At 48.7% G+C, this 17,355-nt stretch overlaps 8 protein-coding genes across 8 annotated transcripts; 5 read left to right on the forward strand and 3 right to left on the reverse strand.

Moving 5' to 3' along the window:
- Positions 1–2,728: 2,728 nt before the first annotated feature.
- Positions 2,729–4,113, reverse strand: VFPPC_14816 (sarcosine oxidase; the record flags this gene model as incomplete). The annotated part of the gene is made up of 2 exons (XM_018292584.1): positions 2,729–3,844; positions 3,910–4,113. 2 exons carry the CDS (start codon positions 4,111–4,113, stop codon positions 2,729–2,731), a joined length of 1,320 nt encoding a protein of 439 aa, XP_018138235.1.
- Positions 4,114–4,702: 589 nt separating this feature from the next.
- On the forward strand, positions 4,703–5,694 carry VFPPC_14817 (pyrroline-5-carboxylate reductase; the record flags this gene model as incomplete). The annotated part of the gene is made up of 2 exons (XM_022428933.1): positions 4,703–4,745; positions 4,814–5,694. 2 exons carry the CDS (start codon positions 4,703–4,705, stop codon positions 5,692–5,694), a joined length of 924 nt encoding a protein of 307 aa, XP_022284076.1.
- Positions 5,695–6,164: 470 nt separating this feature from the next.
- VFPPC_14818 (delta-1-pyrroline-5-carboxylate dehydrogenase, mitochondrial precursor) lies at positions 6,165–8,093 on the forward strand (the record flags this gene model as incomplete). Its single annotated transcript, XM_018292586.1, has 4 exons — positions 6,165–6,317; positions 6,382–6,854; positions 6,907–7,856; positions 7,921–8,093. The coding sequence occupies 4 exons, from the start codon at positions 6,165–6,167 to the stop codon at positions 8,091–8,093; spliced, it is 1,749 nt and encodes a 582-aa protein (XP_018138237.1).
- A 1,338-nt stretch (positions 8,094–9,431) lies between these two features.
- Positions 9,432–10,922, forward strand: VFPPC_10742 (proline oxidase Put1; the record flags this gene model as incomplete). The annotated part of the gene is made up of 2 exons (XM_018289055.1): positions 9,432–10,054; positions 10,112–10,922. The coding sequence occupies 2 exons, from the start codon at positions 9,432–9,434 to the stop codon at positions 10,920–10,922; spliced, it is 1,434 nt and encodes a 477-aa protein (XP_018138238.1).
- A 667-nt stretch (positions 10,923–11,589) lies between these two features.
- VFPPC_10743 (ARCA-like protein) lies at positions 11,590–13,555 on the reverse strand (the record flags this gene model as incomplete). Its single annotated transcript, XM_018289056.1, has 5 exons — positions 11,590–11,842; positions 11,901–12,096; positions 12,150–12,783; positions 12,841–13,370; positions 13,453–13,555. 5 exons carry the CDS (start codon positions 13,553–13,555, stop codon positions 11,590–11,592), a joined length of 1,716 nt encoding a protein of 571 aa, XP_018138239.1.
- Positions 13,556–15,046: 1,491 nt separating this feature from the next.
- Positions 15,047–15,658, forward strand: VFPPC_10744 (hypothetical protein; the record flags this gene model as incomplete). Its single annotated transcript, XM_018289057.1, has 1 exon — positions 15,047–15,658. One exon carries the CDS (start codon positions 15,047–15,049, stop codon positions 15,656–15,658), a length of 612 nt encoding a protein of 203 aa, XP_018138240.1.
- A 295-nt stretch (positions 15,659–15,953) lies between these two features.
- On the forward strand, positions 15,954–16,643 carry VFPPC_10745 (GCN5-related N-acetyltransferase (GNAT) domain-containing protein; the record flags this gene model as incomplete). The annotated part of the gene is made up of 1 exon (XM_018289058.1): positions 15,954–16,643. The coding sequence occupies one exon, from the start codon at positions 15,954–15,956 to the stop codon at positions 16,641–16,643; it is 690 nt and encodes a 229-aa protein (XP_018138241.1).
- A 104-nt stretch (positions 16,644–16,747) lies between these two features.
- On the reverse strand, positions 16,748–17,290 carry VFPPC_10746 (GCN5-related N-acetyltransferase (GNAT) domain-containing protein; the record flags this gene model as incomplete). Its single annotated transcript, XM_018289059.1, has 1 exon — positions 16,748–17,290. The coding sequence occupies one exon, from the start codon at positions 17,288–17,290 to the stop codon at positions 16,748–16,750; it is 543 nt and encodes a 180-aa protein (XP_018138242.1).
- Positions 17,291–17,355: the final 65 nt, after the last annotated feature.

Here is a 17,355-nt window from a genome sequence, read left to right on the forward strand (position 1 = left end):
TTCTGTCAATATGATGACTATGGGCAGAAAATACTAGTTACCAGGGGGTATGTCGTTACCTTCTACACCAACTTCTGTTACTGGAATAGTCTACGCCGAGCTAATCTCGCATCATTGTCAAAGATATCTTGCGTCCCTCCAAGATCGAGCTGCACATGTATACTCTGGCGGCGATGGGACAAATACCACCCAAGGCGATCTATCTTCCAACACGCACACTGCTCAAAATGAGTTGCAGACTGGCTGGAATCGTATGTCACCCTCTATGGAACCGTGCGTCGAAGTGCAACTGGACATTGAACTAAAATTCGTCCAGCAAACATATCAAGACGCCTACAGCCACAATCGTCGAATTTCGATGATATAGGGCGAAGGCATCATCATATCACTACCACTGAACCTGGCCAACAGGACCAGAGTCAATCTGAGTCGCCCGAGGTAGCTTCTTTGACGAATCCGCTATCCACAGGCCCGTCGACGTTTATGCTCTCCGACACTGGACGAACTTGTGAGTGACTACTATGTTGACCCTGATGCATGCTAATGCCGTAATGATGCACAGTCTACCTAGGGCATTCGTCCAACTGGTCATTCACTCGTCGCATTCTAAGCATCACTTACGAACATGTCCACCGAGTATCTCTACCGTCCACTGCACTCATGTTTGACAGCAAAGTGTACATCTTGGATTGGACCAACGACTCGGACCAACCTGTCTTGCCAAACATTGACTACGCCATTCACCTTGTCAACATTGTCAAGTTCCATTGCGCTCCGATGTTTCATTTATTTGACGAAGAAGTTTTCTTGGATGGTCTGCATGCCCATTACAAAGGGGAGCAATCTCCAGGACTCGTACAGCGACTGTGGTTCATTCATTTCATGCTAGTACTCGCTTTTGGCAAAGCCCTCACAACCAAGCCCAATAAGGGCAGTCAACCTCCTGGAGCAAGCTTCTTTGTGCATGCGATTCACCTGCTACCGAACATGACGGTATTATGGGACGAACCAGTACAGGCTGCAGAGATTTTATGCTGTATAGCGTTGTATCTCCATTGCATTGAACATCGAGGCTCTGCATACAACTATGTATGTACACCTTTATCAGTTCAGATGAGAGCCGATCGTGGAATGCTAATACGAGATAGATTGGCCAGGCCGTTCGTTTGGCAATGAGCCATGGCCTTCACACGAACTTGAGCTCGCACCACGTCGAGAATGCACTTGCCCCAAGATGTCGAAGACTTTGGTGGACTATTCACATCCTCGATCGACAAATGAGCTACTTAATGGGTCTATCCCAATCTATTCGTGATGACGATGTAACGGCGCCGTTGCCAGAATTTGAAGGCGACTCGTTTCGCACGGCGGCCTTTGCTATGCGAACCAAGTTGTCACATTTTATCGCCACAATCGATAGCGGTGAGTTGAAACCTTTTCGACTCTTTCCCTTTTCCTTCATATTGAGACTATTTCTGATGTTGTTTCATAATGCAGCTATATACGGTCCCGATGGACGGCTGAGTAGTAACTTTCTTCTCCGAACCAAAGACACACTGGCCAGCATGGCAGGTCTGCCAGACGAACTTCACGAACAATTCCCAATAGATTTGAACAATAAGAAAGTCGGAATTTCTCGGTTATCGGCGCATATTCACCTGCTCTTTCATCAAGTAAGTTCCGCCAGTGGCTGGACGTGCAAATATACTGACCAGGCATTCTTAGTGCATCATCCTTGCGACGCGGCCAGTGCTGTTCTGCTTCTATAAAATACGTTTGGAAACTCCAGACTCTTATTCACACATATTTAATTCCTCTCAAGCAGTGGAAAGCTTGCTACGAATGTGCCTTGACTCGTCACAACACGTAATCTCCATATTGGAGTGTTTGCAAAGCGAAGGACTCATTGGTATGACTATGCACACTGTCACCCTTATATACAAATACATTTCTAACACGAGGTTAAACTGTACAGAAACCTTCCTGTCTCATGATCTCGAAGCTCTCTTCATTTCCATAACAAATCTCCTCGCAGCACCAGTGTTGTACCAAGATTCAAGCAGCTGGGCATCCTGGCGCCAAAGAGCATACTCTATTCTCGATGAGATATCGAAATGTGGTAATTTAATCGCCCAATATCAGCAGTCGGAGCTACAGCATCTTGAGCGGATGATCGACGGTCTCTGCGTGACGGCGGAATTGGATGCCTCTCAGGTTGCTCGTGACCATGGTGTTATGTCTACGGCGCCGAATGATTTGGCACCTGTACCTGGTGACTTTTCTGTTCCTGAGGATGCGTTACCTAGTCCTATTACGGATGATGTTCTGGATGGGAACTACATTGGGGCGGGGTTTTCGACGGCCCAGATTATGGATATGGTGAATTCGATTGATACTGAGCATGGAGAATGGATGTCGCAGGCGTTTTTGGAGTAATTATTACGGAGTATTGTCAGAAGCAATGTATGCTTCAAGGTATGTGAGGATTGCATCACCACTTCCCGGCGTGCAGTGTCAGTCATGAAGATTTGTCACATGTGCATAGTTTATAGAGTGTTGTTATTCGAATACTACGTGAAATGTATTCCTGTCAAATATTAGTCCATTATCGGCCACGCTCGGTAAACAAAAATAAGGCTTCCATAAAACAAAGGAGGCCACTGAGCGGAGTGATGTAAGTAGTGATGTGGTAGTGTAAAACGTCCACATTGTAATTAGATACTTTGCATCACAATTTTGACACTGTAGGTTCAATCGAAGAAAACTCCCTCGTTTCACCGACTCTCCAACTAACATCTTCTCCCCAATCACTACTAGAACCTTGTGCTTTTGCCGCCTTCCATCGCCACCGAGTCTCATGCTGCTCCCCATCCTTGGCACCCAGCAAGTCCGTTACCCACGATCCCACAATGGGAAACATTTTAAATCCGTGTCCAGAATCACCCGACATGACGATGACTGAAGACGCCGTATTGGGAACGTAGTCAATAATGTAGTCCGAATCGCTTGTGTCAGCAAACCAGCAGAGTAGTTTGTTTACCAGAGGCCGTGTCGCAAGATGAGGTAATGTATGTGATAGCAATTGTCGCACCTTCTTTTCGTCGTCTTCAGGCATGAATGCACTTCGTGAATACCCTTTCGGTGGCAGTGATAGCCCTGTTTTCGGGTCGGTATTAATAAATCCACCGCCCATGGGACACAGTTTGAGTAGATTGGTCGTCGGATCAGGCTCAAAGAAGAAGCCCAAGTCACGAGCATATGTGACTGGTATTCCCTTAAGTGCGGATGCCTCTTCTTCTGTGAGCTTGACATGCGCAACAGACCATGATTTTGCAACAACCTGTGAGCCGATCTCTGGAATGAGTTGAGGTAACCATGCACCTGCGGCCACGATCACGAGTTTGGCTGGGTAGAAGCTACCGTTGGCTGTCCTTACACCGCGTGCCGCTTTTACGCCGCCATTCGTCGAAACTGTCTTGTCGTAGGTAATTTGAGTTACTTCGTTGCCGGAACCAAGATGGAACTTGACGCCCACTTTGCAGAGCTCCCGGTAGACGGCAGCGAGTGCACGTCCGGACTGAGCATATCCGGCATAACGGTTGAGGTAGCCTCGCCAACCTGTGAGAGGTCCATCTTGGAATTGCCAGACTTGGTCAATTATATCCTTCCTAGTGTTCATAGTTACCAACTGCTGGCACATCTCACTATGCTTTTCTGCCGATTCCCAGAATCGCTTCATAGTCTCAACTGCCTTTTCGGGAGCTGCCTTGGAAACACAATGAAGAAAACCGGTCTGATGATAATACGGCGCAAAGAGTGGTTTTCTCCATGCCTCTATAGCTTCCTATTAACAGCCAGAAAGATCAACGTTAGTCTCCAATCACTAAACCCCGAGCTGGCTGTTCTCACCAATGTCAAATCTCGATAGAATGCATCTTCGTATTCAGCTCTGACAATTTTGTTCAGATCGTTGGCTGCCGAGTAACGAGGCGGAACCGAGTCATCTTTGTCGAGGACGGTAATGTCAGTATACCCTGCACGAGACAGATGCAATGCCGTTGAGAGGCCAAATGCGCCAGCGCCAATGATGAGCACGGGGCTAGATGTAGCCATCTGTATCAGTGGATGTGAGCAGATTTCCTATCTTTGTCTGCAATTCCGGCCGAGCTACAGATTCCAGGTTGCGTTCTTGTACTTCCAACTCTTATCAGCTTCTTCGTCCTTGCTTGACACACACGAAATCGGTCAACGAAGCAGGACTGATCCAAGTGGCTTGCGGAGAATGTGGAGAATGGAGAGGACATTGCCCGATATGGTTGATGTGATGCTGTGTGACCGGGAACACTCCCGGGAGTCAAGGCCAAGCTATGCAGTGTTCAAATGTAATGCGTCGTAATCATACCGGTCAGTCCATGCAGCTCGGTTAATTTGGCCAACTTGATCAATATGATGTGGTTGTGCAAGTGCGGCATCGGATGATCTGCATTTAGAGTTCGGTTTCACTTGGATTCAATCCAAATTTGTGTAACGCAGCTCAATGCAGTTCGGATCTTGGCCCGTAGTTCAGATCCTCGCCTTCGTGAATATTGGCAGTGAACATAGTTGAAGGTGACAACGGGCAGTGCTCCTGAAGAAGTTTCGATTTCAGGAAACTTCCTTCTTCAGCCTCATTCTGTTCAATCGTTTCACACCAAAAGCCATCATGGAGAAAAAGTCACCAGGAACATTGGGGTTCTTGGGATGCGGTTAGTTGCGACGACACCTCAGCAACAGGCTCTATGGAGTTTAAACATAATAATGATCTTTCATCTAGGCAACTTGGGAACTGCGATTCTCAGCGGCCTACTTGGTAACTCGAGCGACTCGGAAAGCACAACACTGCCATTCTCTCGCTTCATGGTGAGCGTCCGGACGGACGCCTCGGTTACTCGACTACAGAATCAGTTTCGCGAGCACAACACCAAGGTTTCTGTTTTTAAGAACGAAAACGTCAGCGTCGTACGTGATTCAGACGTCATTATTCTTGCGACGGACCCTGTTGACGTAGAGCTCGCCCTTACTGGTGTGCGTGGTCAATTCTCTGAGAAGCTGCTCATAAGCGTTGCTGCAGGATGGACTAGAGAGAAACTTCAGGCAATTCTATATGGGAGTGCAGCGGTTTACAATGCAGATAGCGACTCTCCATATCGCCCCTGGGTTATTCGCACGCTACCCAACGTTGCTGCAGTTGTTCATCAGTCATTGACCATCATCGAGACACCTGATGCCAAGCTGCCCTCAGAGTATTTACAACTGACAAGGTCTATCTTCAATTGTGTCGGAAAGACCATGGTATTACCGCCAAAGCTTTTGGATGCAGCAACCGCAGTCGGCGGATCGACACCTGCATTCTTCGCCGTCATTTGCGAAGCGCTCATCGATGCTGCTGTTGCTGTGGGAGTCCCACGAGATGTAGCTCACGCAAGCATTGCCCAGTCCATGCTGGGTACGGCCCATATGATTCAGCATGGTATGCATCCAGGTGCTGTGAAAGACAAGGGTACATCACCCGAGGGTTGTACGATGAGTGGTCTTATGGTGTTGGAGGAGAATGCTGTTCGGGGACATGTTGGACGCGCACTTCGTGAGGCTGTTACGGTCTCTCGGTTGATGGGCACTCGTGACCATTTAAATGATACGAGAAAATATGAATAGAATGTCACTTTTGTTTAACTTTAATTCTGTTTGCCTTGGTAGGGTGCTGGGGGTATCATCTCTGCTGATGTCATCTGACTTCCGGTGAAACTGATACAACTATTATTTAACCTTGACTGTGAGCCTTGGTTGGCAAGATGCTGCCGATAATTCTACAGCTTCCATGATGAAATCGTTACAAGCTCTGCTTGATGTGCCACGACCCTGCATCGGGAACGCTCCCGATGGTGGAGCAACTCTGGCCGATGTCGTTTGCCGGCCGTTGTGTATAAGCGAGCGAAGGCAACTTAAAAAAGGTAATTTAGGATTCAAAGTTGATTTAAACGCATTAAAAACATCAGTCTACTCTTCTCGTGGAATTGCGAAGCTTCTGCTGACAAGAGGCACTTCGCTACATCTATATTGACGACAATACCAACCATTGACCAGGGCAGCAATAACTTACCATGCTTGGCACAAACACGACCAACATGGCAAGCGCAAAACTAATCGCCGCACGGCTGACGACTCGAAATCGGCCAAGCGCATTGTTTGCAAATGGATGTCGGTCGATCCAACCTACTCAGACGAGATCAAAGGTTACCATACCCTTTCGACTCCCTGAAGAGCGGAATGAGCCAAATGTAAGCGTATTACTGATTCAAGACTCCACGGCACATATAATTTAACTGACAGAGGAATACCTAGCCCGAGTACAGAAGGGGTTCCCCAGAGCGAGCCTCTGTAGAAAAGGAATTAGCCCGTCTCCGGTCCTCACTCCCACTGAAGAGCGAAATCTTTTACAACGGTCAAACCCAGGCCATTTCGAAGTCAGAAATGCAGGTTCTGCCAGCGGAAAACAGCACCGAGTTTACAAACTACCCGCTTGCTTCGAAAGAACAAGTTCAGCATGCCATCGACTCTGCGCTTCGGGCTAAAAAGGAATGGCAGGAAATGCCGTTCGTAGACCGTGCCGCCATCTTTCTCAAGGCTGCTGAGCTTGTCACGGGAAAATACCGATATGAGCTTATTGCGGCGACTATGCTGGGACAGGGCAAGAATGTTTGGCAAGCGGAAATTGATGCTGCAGCTGAGCTTGCAGACTTTTTCCGGCTCAACTGTAATTATGCTGCTGAACTACTTGGAAGGCAGCCTACCCGTGGGACTGATGGCATTTGGACGTAAGTAATGATACTGGAACGACTATGAGACAATTGGCTTACATGTACTTAGCCGCGTTGAGCATCGACCTCTGGAAGGGTTTGTGTATGCCGTGTCCCCCTTCAACTTTACGGCATTGGGCGGCGCTCTTGTCTCTGGCCCAGCCTTGATGGGAAATGTCGTATTATGGAAGCCGTCGCAGTACAGCATCTATCCCAGCACAATCATCTACAAGATCCTCTTGGAGGCTGGTCTACCCCCTGACGTCATCCAGATGGTACCAGGAGATGCCGAGGAAGTAACGGACGTTGTGCTGAATCACCACGACTTTGCAGGGATTAACTTTATCGGCTCATCGGACGTCTTTCGTTCGATCTACTCCAAGATTGGTCAGGGAATAGGCAGCAAGAAGTACAGAGAATTTCCTCGCATTGTGGGAGAGACCAGCGGAAAGAATTTCCAATTGATCCACTCGTCTGGAGATATACCAAGTGCTGTCAACCATACAATTCGCGGTGCATTCGAGTACCAAGGGCAGAAGTGTTCGGCCACGTCACGCGTTTATGTTCCTGAATCACGAGCCAAGGAGTTTATCGCTGGCCTAAAGACTGGTGTTGAGAAGATAACCATGGGAAGCCCGGATAAGGATGTTGAGGCTTTCATGGGCCCTGTTATTCACAAGCATTCGTTCAACAAGATCAAGAAGATCATTGACGAGAGCAACAAAGATTCCACATTGAAGTTGATCACTGGTGGAAAGTATGATGATTCTACGGGTTACTTCGTTACGCCTACGGTATACCAAGCTGAGTCGCCTGACCACCCTCTTTTCAACAAGGAGATTTTCGGTCCGGTGCTGGCGATTCATGTATATCCAGATGAGAAGTGGGACGATACACTTGAAAGTATAGATAAGAACGGCGGTGGCCTAGCATTGACGGGTGCTGTTTTCGCCAAGGATCGCAAGATTATTAGACAGGTGGAGGATACTTTGCGCTACAGCGCAGGCAACTTCTACATCAGTGAGTTAATTCCCCGATTTGCCAGCCTCTTCTACATCGTTACTGACAGCTGCTTCTCTATTAGATTGCAAAACCACCGCAGCATTGATCGGTCAGCAGACATTCGGTGGCGCGAGAGCAAGCGGCACAAACGACAAAGCAGGAAGCTCCGACATTCTGAGACGCTTCACCAGTCCAAGAACGATCAAAGAAGAGTTTGCACCACTAGGTGGATTTACGTACCCGAGTAACGAGTGAGACGACTGTCGAAGGACACCCTCAAGGCACCATGGCAGTTGTGGGTGTGCTGGGATTGTAGCCGACCTAGATACAGCCTGCTTATATATGGATGGTCTAAATTGAGAGCACCTAGCTCTAATTAGGACATTTCCGTTTCCTACCTGGTACATATTCTTTCCTGTGTATCTAGATTTACTGTGGCGCGACGCAATAGACCGTTCATTTACACTCTGGCGTGTTCACCAACGAGACCTGTTTCAACGTCCCTAGTTTACTTTTTGTTGCAATTACGCAGTAAAGAATATCCTCGCCATCATAGACTAAAATACATTCCCAGCTTAGATGTAGATATGTCCCATCAAAGGTTCGGCGTTGTCAGCTAGATCAGCAGAGCAACGACACAGCAATGAACTGTAAAACAGTACACCATCTCACCTACAGCCGCACTTCACCTCCATATTCCTCACCACCTCCCCAAATAGACCAGTTAGCTGGCAGATCCTGATCGCCGCTGAGTGCAACTGTGGCGCGCTACGGCACCGTTCCCGATGGTCGGCATCGACCGCAGAATACCCCGACGCCACCATGTCCGGCGTTGGTTATGGCAAAGGGACCCGAGCAGTCCGTACATGCAGCCGGGTTGCTGGATCAAACTTTCTGGGTCCCATTTCCTTAGAATATTCCCCGCTAGACCTGCATCTCACCAAGACCTCACCTCCAGACCTGGACATGAACGTTGGGTAGATTAACAGAGACATCCTTGGTCATCCATACTGGCAGCCTGCCGCCGATGGTTTGACAATTTCCCTCACATATGCCTCCGTAAAGACAGTAGCACATGAATTATGAGCTTGCAACCATCTGTTTCTGAGTAGTCTCTTCACAATCCGAGTATACAGGCAGGGCGATTAATCCCCTGCAGATATCCTGCATAGATACTCAGATCATACCAGCGCCCAGAATAGCTTCTGTAGTTTTCTCCTTCCAACTACCCTTTTGCTTCATGACACATACTCGCAAGCCAACCTATTGGCTATTACACCACAGCCAAAGAAATGGGAACGTTCGAGACACCCGTCTCATGCACAAGGTCACGCGTACGACCTTCGGGCATAGCAAGCTCGTAGCACAATATCTATTACGTGTAGAATGCCCGACCTCGCAACCTAGCCTGGACCATAGACTTTCGGCACTTCACCCGATAAGGCCCCTTCCAGACATGGCGTGCAGCTAGAACGGAGGTTGTCAAAGGCGGGGGTTATCGTGGCTATCAATAAAACAGTATCTCGCCGCGAAGACTTCACAGAGCTGCCTGTTGATAGCAAAAGACGGTTTTTGCACAAATCGTTGGCGAAGATGGCAGCTCTCCGTCACAATCTGTACGCTCGCACGGCTTACAGAGCGCTGTCTACGCAAAGTTCATCGCGGAGTAACTCTTTGCCACTTACAGCGGATGGGAAGTTTTATACTCCGCCTGCTAGTAACGATGGCGGGAATACAGCCTCAGCGAACAATGTTAAAGCTGTTCCTCCTTCACCGTTGTCCGCCCTTCCTACTGGGGTTTTGTTCAGGTCTCTCTTTATAAACTCTATTTCTTCAAGGCCGTTTCTTCTCAGCCCAGCAATCTCCGTCATGTCGTTTTTGTGTCAGCCCAACAAGTCATTTCTCTTTGATGTTAATCGTAATAAGCTACTTGCGAGGCTTATGAAAGCAGTGGTGTACAAGCAGTTTTGTGCGGGCGAGTCGGGAACCGAAGTCAAAGAGACGTTGAAACAGTTCAAAAAGATGGGCTTCCGTGGAACTATTGTGACATATGCAAAGGAGACGGTGTTTGACTACAACAAGAATGTCGTTCAGGATGCGGGCATCGAAGCATTCACCGACCGGGCTGCAAACTTGTGTCCAAACATTGAAAGATGGCACAACGGCGTGCTGGAAACGATCGACATGCTCGGTGAAGGGGATCAACTGGCTGTTAAGTATGTATTTGGGCAACATATCTCAAGGATGACATACACTAACTCGGGCCGATTTAGAATAACAGGAGCTGGTCCTCTGGTGACTGATGCTCTCGCCGCGAAAGAACCTTTGCCTAAACAAATGTCTGATTCACTATGGACCATCAGTGAGAGATGCAAACACCGTCAAGTCCGGTTGTTAATAGACGCCGAGTCTCAGTTGTACCAGGAAGGCATCCTCAAAGCTGGCCTTGATCTGATGAAGGAGTACAACCGAGACGGACATGCTCTTATATACAACACATATCAAGCCTACTTGAAGAGCACACCAGCTACGATTGAGTCTCACCTGAGTGCTGCGCTAGACGGCAAGTTCACACTGGGACTCAAGCTCGTACGGGGTGCTTACTTGGCTACGGAGAAGAGATCGCTCATCCACGACACCAAGATGGACACAGACAATGCGTATAATGCAATCGCCCACGGAGCTCTGAGCAAGAAGTTTGGTCCCATTGGAGAAGAAGGGGTCCAGTCTTTCCCCTCAGTCAACTTGATGTTATGTGGTCACAATAAACAGAGTGTTTTTACTGCTCATGCTTTGCACCAGCAACGGCTGCAACAAGGTCTACCAACTGTCCCCGTCGGCTTTGCTCAACTCCAAGGAATGTCGGATCAGATCAGTTTCGGGTTGCTGCAACTTGGCAAATTGCACGGATCGGGACCGGAAGTCTACAAGTGCTCGACTTGGGGTACCGTTGTGGAGTGTCTCGGATACCTAACGCGGCGGGCTCTTGAGAACAGAGACGCTGCAGGGAGAACTGTGGATGAGTATAAAGCATTGAAGGCTGAAGCCAAGAGAAGACTTTTATCACCTATGTCACGCTCATAGTCTGGTGCATTGGCAGCCTGCCATCAATGTATTTAGCCCGCGGGTGTCTATGCGCTATATAGCCACGACAGCACATGGCTAATGAATTACATTGAACTTATGGTTATCATGATCAAATATGTTAAAATCTGGCCGGTGACGTGTATATTACGTGTTGTCCTGGGTCAGATCCACAGCTCGATGATTGACAACAGGCTGGCCGTAATTGCGCCGTCAGCAGTACCAATTCCAGCATTTTGGTCAAATCCACCGACTTCCCCTGTTGTTCGTGATGCGTAAATCTTCAGTACACACATTATGCTCCGGGAACTACTTTGGTAGCAGCTGAGAGCCGATGATGCCTGGGAGCAATTGCGCAATTGTGAAGCTGAAAGCGGTTGCAGGACCTGGCAGTGTAGGGCTTCAGCATCCCCCTCAGTGATGGGAGATCTTAGAAGCGAAACTCGTTCATACATGCTTTCAAAGAGCCCAACTGGAAAGAAGGTCCCACCAACAGGCCCAAGAATCGGGCAAGGAGATCAGGATATCCGATGCGGCTGTCTGATCAAGGGTGCAGGTTTCTTCCAAATAACTTCGAGATGAGTCGTATATACCATTAAAGCTAGTGCGAAGCAAGAGCAGCGGGAAATCCGGGTTCTGTGTTCTGCCACCCATGTGCATTAAGCTCTCACCGAAACATGTCTAAAAGTCGTTGCACCGGCCAAGCATGGGTATCTCGATATCGTTCTACCACCGTCCTGATTGCTTGACGCTCGTAATGGTCCGTGAAGAAATCCCCATAGAGCTGAATGCCAAATGTAGCATGAACAAGCGCGGGTGGCGATGCAGGGTTGCAAAGGCCGATTCCGCATTGTTCGAGGAGAAGAATCCTGACTTCATTCTCAACTTGCCTCCAACTAGATCGAGACGCAGACTGTTGTCTTGTTTGCGTTAGTGATAGTGATTCTACTGCGACTCACATGTGGAAGCTAAACCTACTTGAGACGTGGATTTTCGGCTACCAGCACCGACTTGGCTAATAGACTTAGTTGCATACTTGTCACCTCGATATTTGACCGGTACCAAACCGTTGGAAAGATCTCCCCCTTTGACTTGTCTGCTGGTTTCTTGTAAATAGGTTCGATGTCGAGCAGGATGTGTCTCTCAAGATCATCTTGTTGATCCATGAGTCTCTCTAGAAAAGAATCAGCGACGTCTAAGATTAAGAATGCATATGACAGCGCATACCCCATTCAAGTTCAGAACCATCCCCCCATTTCCATTTCGCGACTTGGACAAGATGCATGACCGTCTTGTTGGCTTTGGAAGCACTGTGCCAAAATTCCGGGGGTAATATGAGCTGCGGGGCTTCAAGGCGCGTGAAAGAATGGTAAATTTCTTGTCGCAAAGCCATCCAATACGCGGCTTGCATCAAGCTCCGACGTCCAAATACAGATTGTGATGGGGGACTTCTCAAAACAGCATCTATTATTGCAAGAAAGTTGACTTGCTTTCCAGAACCCGAAAACATGCTGCTAGGTTGACCCGAAGCCGATGGCGAATCATCTTCGTTATCAATCTCCTCCAATTGCCGAAGGATAACAGCGGTGGCGACGATGCTGTCTCGATGGTCGTCATCACGAACATTGTGAAACTCTCGAAGGGCAGGCATACACTGCAACATGTACTCTACTGCGGAATGCTCATCCAACTTGGTGAGCAGCTGACCGTGATACAGAATGCCCCTCGACGTCTTGTATTGAGGAAGGCGACTCAAGTGACGGGCTGCCACTGCAAAAATAGCGTTCAGGAGATGGGGATGATCCCTGGCTCTGGTAGGTACAACCAGGTGGAAGTGGCGGCTCTCGTCGCAGAGATCAAACTTGGTCTAGTAAGCAAGCAATGCACAAAATATCGTTTAGACCAACGTGTAGCTTACCCAGTGAGAAATCTCTTCGATATAGTATCTTAAAAGGCAAGCTTCTTGAACATCTTCTAAAGGGAACAGCCGCCTATCGTTATTAGACGTGGGTGAGAACGAGATGGACGATGTGAAGGCAGGGGGAGAGTTCTGGAGAAATGATTGATCAAGTGCGGTTGCTGGATCACTTTTCCTTCCGTAGATTCCTGGATTAAGCTGGCTAATGGAGGGCAAATATGGGGCTTGCGTGGTTGAAGGGCCCAACTGCTGAAGACGTGGGCTTTGGTCGCTTTCAAAGCTGTCCGAAGTTATCAAGCCGGGGATAAAGTTGGAACCCTGAGGTGGAATGGCGCGTCCCGAGTCTGTGTCCATTGGTGTGCTGTTGGACGAGGCGGCCGGTGATGGCTGACTGAGTTGACTCTCATCAGGGACATGTCCCTCAGGTAACGCTCCTCCAGAGCTGGCGACTGTCGACCAAGGAGGCGATGATCCTTGATCCGGTGTCATTGGCTCTCGGGCAGCAGAGCCACCACGGGGGTGAAAACGGACTGAACATGGCGTTAACACGATACCAAAGCAAATAGAGAAGCTAGAGACTGGACGCCTACAATGTCTGGCTTCACTATTGACCCATTTTTGGTCCTTGGAAAAACTCGCAATCGATCCATGCTTGAAAACTGTCCTCTTGACTGGGCGCGAACACGGGAGTTGCTTGTCTTGGCACCGCCGACATTTTGGGCGCTCTTCGTCGCCTATAGTCGCGATTAAGTCAGATGATGTTCGATAGTGAGGCAGAGAAATTCCAAAAATGTGAAAGAAATTTCAGACGACTCTTCAAAAGTGCCACAGTACGCATCTGGGACGGAATCTGCTCACATTTGACATGTTTTTCTGTTTCAACAGTCAGCAAATTGTCTGTGGGTCTCAGGCATCGCATATGCGTCTTGACTCTTGAGCAGAGCAAGCCAGCGAGATCTCACCTTTGCATTGCACACACGGTTGCTTTACCGCAGGCATCTCCGCCACAGATTTCGTCGGTGTGTTCCTCGCTCGTGCGGAACGAAGCAGCGGACAGATCCGATAAAGATGAGAAGGGAATCTGGCGCCGGGGATTGTGGAGGACAGGCATCAAGCAGCAAACAGGCAAAAAAATCCGGGGTTCGATGGTAGAAGAGGAAAGAGGCGGCGAAGGGACCGAAATGGGCAACGGCTAATGACCCGCCCAATGAGTGTGTGCAAAAGCCGAAGGTCTTTTGCTAATGTGAATCATGGTTGGGATGATTGGTGATTGATGGTGGAGGCTGCTTGTCTTGTGGGTGTGATGTGGAGGCGGTTCTTGATTTTGGGTGAATAGATGGGGATTGACTGGGTGATTGGAAACGTCCAAGCCCAAGGTACCAAATGACATTGGCAAAATATGTAGGAGCCGTGATGCGGATGGATTCAAACGAGACTTTGTCGCATCATGGCCAATTGATGAGGTCAACTTTTGTTGTTGTCAGGAAGATTGCCGTTTGGCGTTTGGTGTCCAGGCCCAATGGTGGAGAGCCGTGCCTGTTGTTCATTGGCATTTATTAGGCAGGTGCCAATTGGGCTATTCTCTCGCTCCTTCCCATTCAATGACCATGCTGATGGTGACTGGGGCAGCCAATTTTTTTTATTTTTTTTTGTTTTCGAATGCTTTAATGTTCAATATGAAGACAGCCATTAAATTGTTTTACTCGTGCCATCGTTTCCATTTAGTAATGCGGCATTGTTTTGTGACGCCTTGTGGGAGCAGCACTGCCTTCATCTGAGCATCAGCAAAGGGTCAACTGGTTGTCTTCCACTTCTACAATGGTTTGGTTAGACCCCAAACTCGCGGCACCATGAGCTCTGTCAACCACAATTTAGTACATCCAAGATTGCGATGATCGCATTCAGTCATGGCCACACCTGAGATGGTGCGGGGGAATGTGGCTGTTTTGCACAATGTACTGCTATTCGCCCATCGGTGCCCAGTGAGTCACGATCGCTTCAGCTCGACAGGAACCTTTGAGCCTTTGATGACTCTGCTCAGATCGAACGAAAGCTCAATCTTGACAAAAGCAGCTCGTATCTGCAATAGGGTTTGCGATGCCGTCGTCAATTGGTCTTAAAGTCGCCATGAAGGACAATCCTCCACCTATAAGAATGCCAATACCGCTTTGAACAAACAAGACATTGAAACCATACGCAAGTCAAAATGGCAGACGCCAAACCAACCCGTCAGCCCATCACAGGCTCATGCCACTGCGGAGCTATCAAATACGTCGCTTTCCTAACCCTCCCCCATATTCATAATGAATCAAACCCTCCAACCAAAAAGGACCAGCGTGTCTATCGGTGCAACTGTACCATGTGCCACAAAGCAGGATTCTTTCACGTCAGCGTTGCCGACAAGACCAACGACTTTATGCTTCTCTCGCCACTCGATCCGCTACAAGAGTTGGGAGACTACTTAATTCACGATAAGCTGCTTCACTGGCTGTACTGCAAGACATGTGGTGTGCGATGCTTTACCTTTATGGGAACCGGAGAGGTGGTAGACCTTGATCTTGCTGAGATGGGTGTACCGGGGTATACTGAAGAGGGCAAGAAGACTCAAGTCTGGAGGGCTACAAGAGATGGCGGTCATCCTAAATTTGGGACGTACTTGTGTTTCAATGGGAACACTGTGGATGCTTCCTCCAGGGCATTTGATATGAGGGACCTGGTTGAGAGAAAGTGTGTGCAGTATTATGACTACTTGCCTGATGAGGATGAGGAGCAGCAGCCCATGAGGTTTGGAAACCCGCATCCAGGCGGTTGCTATTAGAGTGTTTGTAAGGTGATGTGGACTTGCTTGAGCAAAGTTGCCTTGTCTGACTCTAATAAACTCTCTGTAATTGCTATCCGAATAAGAGGATTCTCATTGTATCAAATGCCACTATGCCCTATTCGTCTACCAATGTAACATGCATTACTGACCCACCATATATACAGTGTTGAGTCACTGCTATATCTCGAACTGTAACCTATATTCACCACTGTTAGGACTTAGTCGCCAGTTCAAGTTGACAAGACAAAACGCTGCTGATTGAACTCAGCGCAAGTAAAGCAACCATCACAGCATGAAACAGCCAACGGAACCCCAGTGGGCGACAGTCAAGACCACACTACCCGGCGTCACTGTAAAGACCACACTACCAATCTATCCATATGAACCTCTAAATGAGCGACAGCCCATCAAGACCAGGCGCCTTCTAATACGACCCCTACGACCAAGCGACCTAGAAGCAGTCCATGTCCTGCGCTCTCAGCCAGAAGTCACAGCATGGTCGTCCAAGGGCAAGCCCAACGAGACGGTGGACGTAACCCGCCAAGAGCTAGAGGCAGCTCTAAGCAGAGACATTTACCAGTTCGCGATCTGTCTATCCAACGGCGATTTGATTGGAACGGGTGGCTCACATCGAAGGGAGGGAAACCTCGGCTGGCCTGTCATCAACTACGCAATTCGCCACGAGGCGTGGGGAAACGGGTATGCTACCGAATTTCTTGCTGCGTTTCTTGATCGCTGGTGGTCATTGCCGAGAGAAATTGTCGATGTTCTGGTAGATAAAGACACGGTCTGCGGAGATGGTGAGATCAAAGAGGAGAGAGTGGTTGCGACAACGACTGATAAGAATGTTGCTAGCCAAAAGGTCATGATGAAGAATGGCATGGAACTGGGTAGGGTTTGGGAGGAAGATGATCGTTCTAGGCCCGGAGAGAAAGTGACAATGTACGGGTACATTGCGAAGCCTCCTGTGAAAGAGAAATAACACTGTCTCGCGATATGCTTAAGAGCTGTAAATAATACCACCTGATTGTTCATCATCTATGTCTAATGCGCGATGAATGCCGATGTCGCTCTAACAGCAATAGTCTATAGTTGCTTCTCCAAAACCACAAAGTGCAAATCTTCCCGCAACGCCTTTCCATTAACGAGGTGCGCATATGGAAACGGCTTCGTCCTGTCCGTCAACGTGTAACCCCTCCGAACGTACCAGTCAATCAGCTCTTTTCTCGTCCAAATGACCAACATCTCCATCAGTCGTACTCCAAGCTCATCTCTAGCCATGGTTTCCGCCTCGGCAAGGATTCTTTTACCCAGTCCACCAGCCTGTCTGGTAGGATCTACTGCGAAAAGACCAAAGTATCCAATTCCGCCTTCTTTGCCTTCAATCTCGCAGCATCCCGCTAAAGCACCAGTCTCATCATGTGCGACGAGCACCAGTCCGTTCTTCTGGTTGATCTTCTGGAGGACTCCTGCTTCGTCGATGCGCTCATCCTCAACTAGGTCTGCTTCCGTTGTCCAGCCTGTGCGACTTGAGTCTCCCCGGTATGCTGACTGGACGAGAACCTTGACGTCTCTCGCATCTCTGTCCACGGCCTTGCGGTATGTGAGGATTGTTGCTGCTGAGCCCATTTTTGTCTAGTGCTTGCGTGAATAAGGTTGTGTACCGGGCGTCAAACGTTGGTTCAGGGGTGTTG

This window comes from Pochonia chlamydosporia, assembly GCF_001653235.2.
Source record: "Pochonia chlamydosporia 170 chromosome Unknown PCv3seq00009, whole genome shotgun sequence".
NCBI classification, from domain to species: domain Eukaryota; kingdom Fungi; phylum Ascomycota; class Sordariomycetes; order Hypocreales; family Clavicipitaceae; genus Pochonia; species Pochonia chlamydosporia.